The following is a 14,543-nucleotide window of genomic DNA, read 5'->3' on the forward strand; positions in this document are numbered from 1 at the left end:
ATCCAAAGAAACATTGGCTAAATTTCTTTGTATGAAACTTCACAATTATTGTATATTTAGGTGAGGGAACCATCTTATTGGCTGCTGTTACCAAAGAGCATCAAATTCATAAATCAAATTGGGGAAAAAATAAGAAGTTCAAATTCCATCAAAATTTCAATCTTGATGGAACTTTTCAAAGTCAAAATCGTATAAGATAGGGGGCGAGACTTCATTAGGTATCATTTGTGCTAAGTAACCAGTCTCTATAATGAATAGAATCAAAGTTATCACCAAAAGTGTAACTTTCTTTTCATCTCTAACTTAAATTGGTTCAAAATTAAACCATGACTCATATTTTGACCAATTTTAGTGATGATTGGTCAAACCTCTTTACTGGAGGTAGAAAATATAACAATCTTGTGTGGTAAGTCAAAGCATCAATTTTCAAACTCTAAATTATAGGGTCAAACAGTCCTTTGAAAAGCACTGTGACAGGTTAAAATAGGGTATTGATCTTTATTTTATGACATTTTCACAATGATTTTTAGTTCCTGCGTTCTAAAAAATTTACAGCCTAAATGGATAGTATTTAATTGAATATTTTTCAAAAGAGCCAAATTCAAAATAGGTCATACTGCCCAGATTACTTATTTCTAAACAAATTTTGTGTGTCTGAAAAATTCTAGCTGAAATTGCAGATTTATCTTAGTTCTGAGACAAATTTTATGGGGTTTTCATGAGAACAGTAGTGTCAGGGCTGGATGATATAGGATGAATATTTCTGAATTGTGCTCTATTAGTTATTATCTTATTGACTTAAGACAAGTTAACAAATCTGATATCATTTGAATTTTATAAAAAATATAAATTTACAAAATAGTAAATTATTAAATGGCAGGAAAACTAAAGTAATTTTTTTTTATTTTAATAAAACAAATAGGTTGAAGGCTAAAATTTATTTGAAATTAGACAAAAAGGTGAAATGAAAACTAATCACTAATAAAAAATATATACATCTTATTTATGTTCCTTAATTTTTTAGATGAGGATTAATAATTTGTATTATCAGGATTATTTGAGTCACTGTTCTCATTTTGAGTGTTATTCTCATGTTTCGGCAGATTTAATCTTAATCTTCTTCAAGTGTGTCTTGTCAAACTCAAGAATCTTTCTGTCAAACTTGGAATCTGAATGAAACCCTTTTAATGGCGGTAGCATGCTCTCATTCCATCAGCCATGCCTGGGTAGAAGTCTTAAATAATTTGCAATTGTATTCTTAGTATCGCTCGTGCTGGAGATTGAACCATCAACCTTCAGAAAAAGGTCACTTACAACTGAATTTTACTTCATACTTTATTCGTTCAAAATTCTATACATATTCTAGAGTTTGACAGAAAGACTTACAGAGTTCAAAATACATGTGGAGAAAGTTGAAGGCTACATTGACCAAAATGTAGTGAAAATAACACTTATATAACTTTTATAATCAGAATAATTTTTTAAAGTAAAAGAAAACAAAAGTGATCATCAAATATTTAATACAATGTTTTTTTTTTTAATGACAACTAGACATTAGATATATAAACGGCAAACATCTTTGGTGGTGAATGGTATGTGACACTGTAAACAGATATATTGATGTGATGTAGTCTCTTTCTCTTTATGTCTCAAACGTTTTAGACATAGCGAACACACTTTGTGTTTACAAGGAAGAATATAAAGACAGGTAACTTGAGACGCATTGCAGTTATTACATTTATTAGATGTTTTCTCTTCAGTTTTGTCTGAAGGTTTTCTTTGAGGACTAAGGAAAGTGGGCAACTTGCTGAGTGCTAAGAACAATGCTGTATCAAGACTGTGTGTTACACTATTCTCATGGTTAGCGATTTTTGATGAGGAATCATAAATAGCAAGACGGTTTTTTTCACAAGGTTGTTGATCAGCTATAGAATCAAACTTTCTTTTGCAATTATTTTTATGCTCAACCTTATTTGAATCAATTCCTTTCTGAGAATTCAATTCAGTAAATCTGCCATTTAAAGGGGACAAACTTTGATTTTTATGTGCACATGGTCGTCCAGTATTGAGTGCATCACGTGAACGTCTAAGCCACACGGAAGCTTTCACTGACATGTGCTGGTTATGAAAATCGGATGCCTGACCAAGAGTTCTTGAAACATTTGGAAAATGTGAACCATTTTCCATAAGGTATTTATCGATCCTTACTTTAAGAGAAACATTTGGTACAGCTTTATAAGTTTTGCTAAATCGGATACCAGTAAATGGATTGTTTGGTTCTCGACCCCATTTAGCTTCAGCATCAATAAAATTCTCCAAGGTGGAATGATCGATTGACTGACCAGATGGTAAGAGCATTGGAACAGACATTATTTCACAGGTCAAAGGATCAATGAAATCTTCCGGAACATCTATATTGTTAGTAGAAGTAATTGCTTTATAATTAGCAGTTTCTGTAATATTGTTATTGGAAGCTGGTTGGCTTTCTGGGAGTTCAATGTCGTCACATTCAGTTTTTGGGTTTTGTAAATCAGTAAAGTAAGAGTAGAGTTTTTGTTGAAGTTCTTTCGGCGCACGAGTAGAAGGTTTTGCCCAGATTTCAAGTCTCCCAAGGCAAGGGATGCTACCGTCAGCAGTAGATGTAATCCTTACTATAACACTACTGACATGCTGCAGTGATTTGTTAAGTTTATCCGTAAGTGGAAATTCTTGTTCACAAGAAATAAAACTTGGAATTTGACTCATGTCCACACCGTTGCAGTTAAACTTGTGATTCCGAAAACATATATTTGTTGCTTTAGTCATGTTTATTTTTCCAACAGAAACATAAGAGTTGTTGCTGTCGACTGGAACTGTGTCAACAGTGGAATTGGTGAGCCAAGAGTGCTGAATTTTTTCTGAATTTGTGAAAACTTCAAATCCAAGAGATTTTTGCCTTCCCACATAAGGATTGATACATATCTTAAAAATATGAACATGACAAGGAAATTGCAATGTAACATTTACAGGAGGTTTAATAAAGCGTTCTACCATGAAACCATTATTTCCTAAAATAGATGTTGCCGTGCTCAGGAGATTCTCAACTTCATAGCCATCATAGCAAGGTTTGTTACATTTGATGCCAGTCTGTAAATGTGGGTGACACATATTAATCAGCATAGTGAAGAAAATAGAAAATCCTTGTTTTTTTCCCCCAAAAAAGTCCTTCTTCTGTTAAACGTCTTCTTAGATTATTTACAGGAAATCTACATGAACTTCAAAAATTTCTGAAAATAGAAAAAAATGATAATTTAATTTAGGATATAAATCAAAAAATATTTCAGCTTTAATAAGAATAAAAATATATTTCTTTTAAGTATCATTAGTATATGTACATAAGCACACACACACACATACATATATATATATGATGAGAAGAAAAGAAATAGTATTCCGATGAAATAGAGAGATAAAAAAGAAACAAATCAAGTTATGTGGTTATAAATTTAATTACATCAAAAATATATTTTTAAATATTTGTACAGGTATTTTGTTTTCTTAATTTCATTCATCCAGAGGAAGTCTTGCAATAAAGACGAAACTTTGATGAACACATAACTTGGTTTGTTCCTTTTATCTCTTTCTCTGTTTATATATATACTAGCATATCGACCCGGCATTGCCCGGGTGATGGTCTGGACCAGGGGTGGGCAAACTACGGCCCGCGAGCCTCATGTGGCCCTCCAAGTACTGAATATTGAATTGTGGTTTTCTGATAGCTGTGCGGACTGCCAGACACAAGTACAGGCAGATCCTTGCAAAAAATGAAAATTTGGAGATGAAAAAATACCTTCATTAACAATCTAACTAAATTTCTGAAGAAAGAAAAACAAATAAAGTAAAAGGAAACGAAGAAACCTTATGAATTACACATTAAAAAATGACTGTTTTATGGGGACTGGTAAGTTTCCACTTGGTTCCCAGCTAGACTGCTAGGCGTAGCCTTATCGGATCCTTTTTGATTTGCCTGGCCAAAAACAGGCAATAAATTATTTTGATATACTAAAAATATTGTGGGGACCATAAAATCTGGCGCTTGTAGTCTGGGGTACAGCCGACCGACCGGTCAAGTCTTAGCGAACTCTCTCTCCCATCTCCGTTACTCCTAAAAGACACTAAAATTTTCATATGATATTTAGAATTTCCAAAGAAAGGACATCTTATAAATTCATTGCCAAGCATTTTCGTAAGTAAAAATATTGACTAATTATTTTGTTTACATCTGTAATTATGCTAATTTGTTACAAAAATTTAGGTAATTTAAATTCCCATTATGTAATTTCATAAGTCAAACTTTTTAGAATATCAATAAGAGGGTTTTATGCAAATTCAAGCAAAATATTTTTAAAAAATGTAATCAATATTGACTCGTTTTGTCAAATATTTACTTGTTCAAAATATCTCGATTCAAATGATATCTAAAATTTTAAATTTTACAGGACACCTACATATATATACATATATATATATATATTAGTCAATTTTGTACATTTATTACTGATTAAAATAAATTAACTGATTTATAAAATATTAAAACACGCTTTTAATCTTGTTTTCCATTTTTCTATAAATGACCAAAAATTAATTCAATATATGCAAAAAGTTCATAAAAGGTAAAATTTTGTGGGTGTTTTAAAAAATTGCAAAAATGTGTGAATACCAATCGAATCTTCGATTTGTTTCATGCGGTTTCTAATTTTTTTTGTTATGTTTTCGATAACTATATTTTGAAGTACTCATTTTACTTCTTTTTTTAATATTTTCGTAAATTGTATCAACATATGGTAAATATGGATAAGCACGCTATGTTTTTCGGTTGTCACAAAAATGGGACGGAACTTCTAATTTTGTTCTGGTTTACTGATTTTTTGTTAAAAACTATGAATGCGTGAAATAAGTCAATTTTAATAGAAAAAACAAATTTAGCGAAAAAATAATTTATCGAAAAAAAAAAAAAAAAATAATTTAAAATAAATTTATAAATTTTATCGTTTCATGTTAATACCAATCAAAAATGGCTTCATTTCCCGTTAATTTAACAAATATCAATGATTTAAAATAAATTTATAAATTCCATTTTCATGTTAATAACAATAAAAAAAAAAATTATTCCCGTTAAAATTAAAAACAAATTTTATTTTTTCGTTTAAAAAATGGGGGTTGTAATTACTGTACACATAGATTCGAAAAAGTTGTAAAAAAAAAATAAATATATAACAAATAAATGTTATCAAAGGCAAGATAAGTTACTTTTCTACCTAACTGGATATTCTTTTAGTGTTTTTATTTAATGTAACCTGTTTATTCATCTCGAAAAGTGTTTACCGATGTATTGGAAAATTAAAAATGGCGTCCAATTCTCTTTGACACCGTGGGGTTTTAACAGTATTTTGTTTAATTTTTTATTTTTAACTCCTTTTCCCAAACTTACTGTGTCAAAGAGAGAGTCGGGCGCCATTTTTAATTTTCCAATACATCAGTAAACACTATGTTTTTCGAGCTGAATAAATGTGTTACATTAAAAAAACAAACACTAAAAACATATCCAGTTCGGTAGACAAGTAACTTACCTTGCCTTTGATAACATTTATTTGTTATATATTTCTTTTTTTGGCAACTTTTTCGAATCTATGTGTACAGTAATACAAACCCCAAAGATGTTCGTTTCCTATATATATAATTTGTTGTTTATAATTCTTGTTTCTGAAAATAAAATCACAATAGTTGTTCCTATTTACAATGCCCCCCCCCCCCCCGGGACAGAGTTAGACACCAGGGTCGTTTTTTAACGTGGAGAAACGGAACAAAAATAAAAATTGTCTCAGTCGTGAAGGATTTCTCCTCCACTGACAGAACAAGAAATTGAAGTGCAGCATCTGAAGAACAGATACTACACTTTGATCTTGTCCCGAACGCCAAGTAAAAACATTGTTTTTTAGTTATCTGAATAAATTGAAACATTGATTGATATTCATTTTCTTATTTTCATACGATTCCTTAGTCGCGTGTTCAATTAGAAAATTATTTTTAGCACTGGAACGAAATTAGAAGTTCCATAAGCACCTCCAAAATTCACCACAGAATTACCCCCCCCTATATGTAACACGATGTAATTTTATTATAAATTAATTTTATCAATATAACTTCTGTATCATTTAAAAGAAGAAGGGCAGAATAAACTAGTAATTAAAAAAAAATTTTCATCGTACGAAAATAATGACATTGTGAGACGAAAATGTGTGTTTACATAATTGGCACTTTAAAATAACATTCCCCCGTAGTAAGCATTGAAAACATATCCGTTTAACAAATATAGCAAAAATCCGTTTAACAAATATAGCAAAAATCCGTTTAACAAATCTAACAAAAATCAACTAATGGTCAGATTTTCGTGAAATTTTCGATTCTTATCCATTTTTGAATTGACAAAAACTTTGAAATTATAGAAGAATTGCTATCCATGGAGTCTCTCAAAGACACAGCCACTGGAAACGATTTATACAACAGTATCACTAGCAGTCTAATCATGTCTAGGTTAAGCCTGGATAAACTGGCAAGTATTACAACTGATGGTGCTCCTTCACTCAGAGGCAAACACTGTGGCCTTGTGGCCTTGATGAATAAAAAAAATCAAAGAAGATTTTCCATCGCACAGTGTGTTGTCTTTTACTGCATCATACATCAAGAAAGCCTCTGTAAATCATCTTTGAAACTCAAACATGTTATGGATCCAGTAGTGCATGCAGTGAATTTAAGAGCACGGGGACTGAAACACAAGCAGTTCCAATGTTTCTTGTAAGATATCGAGGAAGATTTTACTGATATGCTGTATCACACAAATATCCAATGGTTAAGTGAAGGGAAGTACTGAAGAGAATATGGGACGTTAAAGCAGAGGTTGTCATGGTTTTTAATATGAAAGAAATTCCTTGTGACTTTTTAAAAGAAATGGAGTGTGACGAATGGGTTTGTGATTTTGCATTTGATGCAGACATATTGCAAAAGATGAGTGAGTTAAATACAAAACTACAACGCAAAAGTGTATTTGCTCATGAATTGTATGTTGAAGTGAAAGCGTTTCAATTGAAACTGAAACTTTTTGCCAAGCAGCTTAAAGAGCAAAACTTTGTTCATTTTCCGCTGTTGAAAACACGAGCATTATCAGACAAATACAGTTCACACTTGATGGCTCTAAAAGAGGAATTTATCAGAAGATTTGCTGATTTCAAGGCAATTAAAGGACAGTTTGATTTGCTCAGCTCACCTTTTGCATGTGACGTTGAAACACCTGCCGAAGAACTACAGGTAGATCTTATTGATTTGCAAGCCGACAACTCTTTAAAAAGGCTCTTTGAAAATAAACCACTAGTCGAATTTTATGCATCTCTGCACCCAGAAAAGTTAAAAAATCTGAAAAATCTTACAAGGAAGATGTTTGTGTTATTTGCTTCAACTTACATATGTGAGCAGACTTTTTCTATATTGAAAATTAACAAGTCAAAGAACAGATCACTTCTCACGGACTTAAATCTTCAGTCAGTGTTAAGAATCAGTACAAGCAACTTGACACCTAATTTCAACAAACTGGTAAATGATTGCAGTCAGTTGCATCATTCTCACTAAGTCATTTTGATCCTTCTGTTGCTCAGTTGCTGAGCTATTATGTTTTTCAAATAAACATATTTCATAGGAAGTTACTGTTTTAAAATATCAATAGAAATATGTTTTCCTCTTAAAATTGAGTTACTTTATTTTTAAATAAATGTGCTTCATGTGAACGTTCTTTTTTAATATATAAATTCATTTTTGTCGTTTGAATTACTTTATATGTGTATCTTTTAAAGATTTTATTCTAAAATATTAATTAATAAGATATATTTTTAATCACTTTAAACAGAGTTACTTAAGAATTGCTTTTATTCTTCAAACAAGGTTATTTGTTTTTCAAATGTGTTTCATATGAAGCTCCTACTTAAAAATACATATTAATAAAATTGTTTTCTTTTAAAGTTTAAAGTTACTGTATCTTTCTGTGGTTTGAGTTGTCCCCCTTTGCAAATTGGCTTTTTGGAGAAATGGAAAACTAGATGGCTCTGGTTGATAGTCAATTTGCATAAGTGGAGAAATGGGCAGCATATAAACGATACTTTTTTTAAGCAGGCATGAAGAGCGCAGAGAGTGAAACGATGGTTGGAAGAAGTGACGGCGAATTCTTTTTTTGTGATGGTGAATTATTTTTGAACGTTGAAGAGCTCGACCTTTTGGAAGGAACAGCTGTGTGTTATATATATTTTTTTTATTTCTTTTTTTTCTACTTTCAAATAAATGTGTTTTATGGGAATCTTCTATAGTACTTTCAAATTCTAATAAATGAAAATTAATTATATTTTTTCTCTGAAATCCTTTTATTTTGTCTTTTTTAAATATCAATTATATTGGAAAATATACTATGCGGCCCAGTAAAATTTAGAATTTTTTAATGCAGCCCTTGCACTGAAAAGTTTGCCCACCCCTGCTCTGGACCCTTTAGCAGTTATTTTTCTGGGTCAAAGTACTTTGAATCTTGGCATAAACTCCACTTCCTATTGGTAACTGGATTCGAAAGCCGTCATCTGAAATGTACAATTGTAGCGCCTTATTTCTTTCATGAAGGTTCTTGATTCAAGATTTGAACCTGTGAGCAAGCGTAGTAGTGGTTGTGGAGGTTCACCTTGGGAATTTCACCTTGCCATTTGAACAGCATATTCGCTGACTCACTTGGCTATCTTTTTGCGAGACAATGGAAGCATTTCTTCTACATAGAATGTTATTTTTATGTCAGGATATTCAGCATAATTAGAAGAGGGAATATAGTTGAATGCTTTTAAAGACCAGTGTGACTTGGTTATTCTTGAATGTCCTTCAAAATTGGCTCTATATTGTATCTGAACATCCATCTGTCTGTCTCGTTATTCTTCAGTTTTGGAAGCACATGCAGCAGACTGACCTAATGCCTTTCTTTTAAGACGATTCTTTCGTTGCTCTTCAACTGAATTTGAAGCATGTCTTTCCACTAATTTTCTCTTGGGTCTTCGTTCATTGAAGCTGGAGAAACAACCTGGATTTTACTCTTTTCATTTGGGTAAATTGGGAGATTGCGTGCAGTGCACCGTCTAATGCTGCGATTGAGAAACTACCTGTTGAAGGTCTAGGCAAATTTGAATTATCACCAATTGCATCCGAATCTGCAATGAAGGAAGAACCACTCCCAGCTAGAATGACCCAAACGACCATTTTCAACAAATAGGACCCTAGAATCCCCTGGCTGTTCTGCTGTGTCATAGGGCACAGGAATTGTTGATTGTTGCACCATGCGCCTTCTGTGCAGTAGTTGATGCCTTGACACACTTATCGATGACCTTCGCTTTCTTGGCATAATTGATAGGAATGTTCCCAAAATTAACAGCTGTGATATAAGTGTAATGAAAGTAATGCAAAATAGACTGACAAAATTATTACAATCAATCGTTTGTTTAAATTCAAAATTAAAATTAATATTTCTTAAATCTATAAATAATTTAAGCAAGCAGTTAGTAATGGAAAGATGTAAATAGAAAATATCGTAACATAAATATATTCCAAATATGGTCAGTAAATTTTTTAAAAACTGGTAATATACAAGATTGGGTTGAGTCTGTAAATACAAAAGTAGTAAAAAGAAAGAAAGGGGCAAAGTAATTTTTTGCATGTCAAAGTTAAAGTAATCTATGCCTGTTTTTTTTTTTGTTATAACGTTCAAAGTGTTCTTATGCTTCTACTAAATAATCAAATTTTTTAACAATCATCGAATTAACCCCCCACCCACAAAAATGTTAAGAAAAAAATGAAAAAAGAAAGAAAAATTTTTTTCAAAGAATTTGTTATTGCATGAAATTTTACGATAATTTTTTGCGTAAGAAACAGCAGTTTTTGTATTTTCAATGTGTTTTGGGTTAGTTTCGTATAATTGTATTTTTTTAAAGGTTCAACTAGGAAAATAAGAAAAAATGAGCATTTTAAAATTTAAACAGATCATCTAATATACCCATAAATACAAAATATCTCCATCTTGAGAGATAAATTAAAAACGATTTATTCAAAAAAAAAAAAAATGAGGCGTGGTTAGGTTTAAAAAAAAAAGCGTATATGTACGTGCGGGTATGTTGCTATAGAAACCAGACGTAAGATTTGGATTTAAATGGCAATTTTTGTATATACAATTTCTTTTGGGGGGTAGTTTTGTATAATTTTATTTTTGTAAATGTTCACTTAGAAAAAAATTACCCCCCCCCGCTTAAGATTAACAATAAATTATTGTCTTTCATTTGATGCTGAAATTAAGATGATTGATATCATTGTTTATGAGGAGTTTTCATGATTAGATTAGCCAATCAAAACTGTTCCTAGTGTCCACACATATTTTTGCTTTTATAGATTTTTTATATATATATATATATATATATATATACTGTCGTTAGTTTATGTTTGTTATTATAAGTAATTGATAACCAAGTTGTGGTTTTATTTGATATAGAACTTTATTACATATTTACATAGGAAGAGAGATTGAAGGTATGTGTGTAGAGGTCTACGCCATGTTGTCGAATACGATATGTATTAGGCGGTTTACATCAATATTCATACGCCATGATTTCCTTGTTACGCGTATGAAAGTAGTTCTATGATAACACTACATCCCCCTTACCAGAAGGAAGAAAAGTAGTACACATTGTTCAGATGTTTATTGTTTAAATCTGTTTGGCCTATGGATTTCACGACCATGTCTTGTTATATTTGGTGCGTGTTTCTTAGTGTTCATTTGGTTTGAGATGCTTGTGTTAGGGAGTCCAGATTGAGATTGGGTTTGGTCACTGAAGTGAACATGTTTATGGGTTGCTTTTCCATCTGCTCTGATATGGACTCTGTTACGTCTTTTTGACGATCCATCTGGCAATTTGAGGATGTACGATCTAGGTTCTGTACATTTGCTGAGAATTGTTGCTGGTTTCCATTTTCCAGTTTGGTTATCCCACATACGTACGTGTTGTCCAGGGACAAGTGCTGGTAAGTCATGGGCTGTTTTATCGTGATAGGTTTTTTGTATATCCTGTCTGTGCTTTAGTTCTTCGTGGATATGGTCACGGTTGGGAAATCTGTGATTCGTGATTTTTGCAATCAGGTTCGATTTCATGATGCGACTGTTTAGAAGTTCAGCTGGGCTTGGAAGTTTGTGGCTGATAGGCGTTGTTCTTAAACACAGCATTGCAAGATTAATATCTCTTCCTGCTTGCTTTGCTTTGACTATTGTTCTTTTAATGCTTTGAATCTGTCGTTCAATGAAACCATTTGATTTAGGAAACCTTGGAGATGATGTGATATGATCGAATTGCCATTGTTGAGCAAATTCTTTAAATGCTTCACTGGAGTACTGTGGTCCGTTGTCACTAATAACTCTGGTGGGAATACCATGTTCTGAAAATATCTGCTTCATTGTTGATATGACCATGTTGCTTGTGGCCATGCCATTCATTTTCCGTATGATTGGGAATTTACTATAATAATCAGCAATTATGAGGTATTCCTGGTCGTTACAATGGAACAAGTCAGTGCCAACAACTTCCCATGCTCTGCTAGGGATGTCGTGTGGTTGTAATGTTTCTTTTGATTGTGCTGAGAGGTTTTCCTGACATATTGAACACTTTTTGATCATGTTCTCAATATCAGTGTTAATTCGCTCCCAGTAGACAGTATCTCTAGCTTGCAGACATGTCGTTTCGATACCTTGATGGCTGTAATGTAGTTGGTCCAGGATAGTTTTCTGCTGATTTTCAGGGATAATAATCCTTGAGCCTTTCATGATTATGCCATCACTGACAGATAACTCATCTCTGTATGACCAGTATGACCGAATTTTCGGTGGTACTTCCTTAATTGAGTCTGGCCATCCTGTTGTTATGGTTTCATGTAATTGGTTGAGTATTGGATCAGACTTTGTTTCCTTTTTTATTTCATTCAGGCATTCGCTCCTGAATCTCACCAAGTCAACTCGAATATCTAAGTCGATCATGTCAGTGTTTTGAGTACTGGGGAGACGACTTAGTGTATCAGCTACAGTCATTTCTTTGCCTGGTATGTATTCTATTTGTATCTGGTATCCCTGTAATTTGGTCATCATTCGTTGTAGCCTAGGAGGTGCACTGGTCAGTGGTTTCTGTAGTATCATGACCAAGGGTTTATGGTCGGTGTGTACCTTGAACTTCCGTCCATATAGGTAGACATGATACCTGTGCACACCAAATACAATTGCTAGAAGTTCTCTTTCTATGCACGAATACCGTTGCTCGGTGTCTGTTAAAGATTTTGACGCGTATGCAATAGGTTTTTTGTTTTGCATTAATGCTGCTCCAAGTCCTTTTAAACTTGCATCAGTTAGCAGTATTGGTACTTCATTCGTGTCGAAGTATGTTAGTGTGGAGTCTTTGGTGATTATTGTTTTAAGCATCTCAAAGCATACCTTGTGATGCTCTTCCCAGAGAAAAGGTACGTCTTTTTTCAACAAGCCTCTTAATGTATGTGTCTTGTCAGCTAAATTTGGTATGAATGGTGATAAATATGTGACAAGGCCTAAGAATTCTTGTAGTTCTTTTTTGCATGTTGGATATGGCATGTCTTGTAAGTCTTTAAGTTTTTCTGGGTCTGGGCTAACACCATTTTCACTATATGTCATTCCAAAGAAAGATATATTTTTTTATTTTATTTTGCATTTTGCTGAATTAAATACAAGACCATTTTTTGCAGCTACTTGCATGAGCCTGTATAAGATCTTATCATGCTCTTTGTCCGTTTTACTATAGACAACAATGTCGTCTGTAATTCCAATTGCTCCGTCAACTTGTTCGAGTATCTGGTCCATTTTCATTTGGAAAATGTCCTGGGATACATTTAACCCAAATGGTAATCTCTGGAAACAGTATCTGCCAAAAGGGGATTGGAATGTCGTTAGCAGCTGAGATTCCTGATCCAAATGTATGGACCAATAACCAGCTTTGGCATCAAGTTTAGAGAACAGCTTGGCACCTGCAAAGTGGTGTGTTAGCTCCTCTACTGTAGGGGTTGCATGGTGTGGTCTCTTTAGCGCAATGTTAAGGCGTCTTGGGTCTAGACAGATTCTCAGGCTTCCAGCTTTCTTGTGTGAATAAGCTAGGCTGGAAACACAGTCTGTTGGCTCTGTGACTTTTCTAATGATCTTGTTGCTGACCATTTTGTCTAGTTCCTGTTTTATGTTGTCCTTTAGGGCAATTGGGGTTTTTCTTGGTGGGTCAATGTGAGGTTGTACGTTTTTGCTCGTTGTTAACCTGACATGTCCAGGCATAGAGCCTATTTTGTCGAACTGATCTGGATAGATCTGTACCAAGTCTTCGATTTTGTTGATTGGTTTGACTATATTTTGTTCTTTCACCGTGCAGTGAAGAGTGACCATTTTCAGTATTTCCAGTGATGGTAATCCTAGAATTGCTGGTCCATTTACATCTACTATATAGAAGGTGCTTTCGTGCCAATCAGGGGTTTGGTAGTTGCATGGTATACTGATATTGTCATAGCACTTTATCGGTGTTCCATTGTAGGCTATCAATTTTTTGTCCTTACTTTGTTTTTTTAGTTTTGGGCAGCCATCAGTAGTTAATTTCTCAGGAAACATTCTACGGAATGTAGAAATTGGTAATGTATTACCTTGGGCTCCAGTATCGACTTTAATTCGTAGTCTGTGAGTCCCGTTTCGATTAGGTAATTTTATATTTATATAAGCGAAGGCTTCATCTCTCTGTGTTTGAGAGGGTGTGTTAATGGTGGAAAAAGTTAAATTTTCGAATTGTTCATTTAGTTCCTGGCTGTTGTTCCTGGATAATATATCAGTTTGGATGAAGTGTTTTTTCTTGGTCTGGTTCATGTTTAATGGTTTTTGTTTTCCACGGTCTCTGTTTTGCGATCTTGACCTTGATCTTCTGTTATATAAACATACTGTTGCCCAGTGGTTATATTTCCTACACGTTTTGCATTTGGAACCAAATGCTGGGCATGCTTCACGTCGACGTTCGTGACTTTTTCCGCAATTAAGGCAGTTGTTTGTCTTTCTATTTTGTTTATATTTTTTAATTGCTTGTATGTCAGTATTGGCGCTATTGTCCTCCCCGTTATTGGTGTTTAACATCTCTCTAAGCTGTTTAATATGTGCGTTTGTTGCCTCATACGTTTTACCAATTCGAATGGTTTCATCCAGTGTTAGCGTATTATCTTTTCATAATAGTTCTTTCTGGAATTCGACAATTGGGGTAATCGCAATAATTAGTTCTATAATTCGCTGTTCTTGTTCAGTGTCGGTTAGTGAGCATTTTAACGTAAGTTGACGACATCTATTGACGAAGTCGTCTATTGTCTCATTTTGTTTTTGTTTATAAGACATTAGTTTTAGTCTATTAATCCTAAAG

At 33.3% G+C, this 14,543-nt stretch overlaps 1 protein-coding gene across 2 annotated transcripts in view; it reads right to left on the reverse strand.

The window, feature by feature from the left end:
- Positions 1-1,321: 1,321 nt before the first annotated feature.
- Positions 1,322-14,543, reverse strand: part of LOC145283798 (RING finger protein 37-like) — a 79,994-nt gene continuing 66,772 nt past the window's right edge. For both annotated transcript variants that reach the window (XM_080132876.1, XM_080132877.1), the window contains exon 2: positions 1,322-3,266. In XM_080132876.1, the coding sequence (XP_079989002.1) occupies positions 1,555-3,159 (1,605 nt within the window). In that variant the 5' untranslated portion in view covers positions 3,160-3,266 and the 3' untranslated portion in view covers positions 1,322-1,554. The remainder of the gene's footprint in view (positions 3,267-14,543) is intronic.

Source organism: Euprymna scolopes, chromosome 8 (genome assembly GCF_053919585.1).
Source record: "Euprymna scolopes isolate OS-2025 chromosome 8, ASM5391958v1, whole genome shotgun sequence".
In the NCBI taxonomy this organism is placed as follows: Eukaryota; Metazoa; Mollusca; class Cephalopoda; order Sepiida; family Sepiolidae; genus Euprymna; species Euprymna scolopes.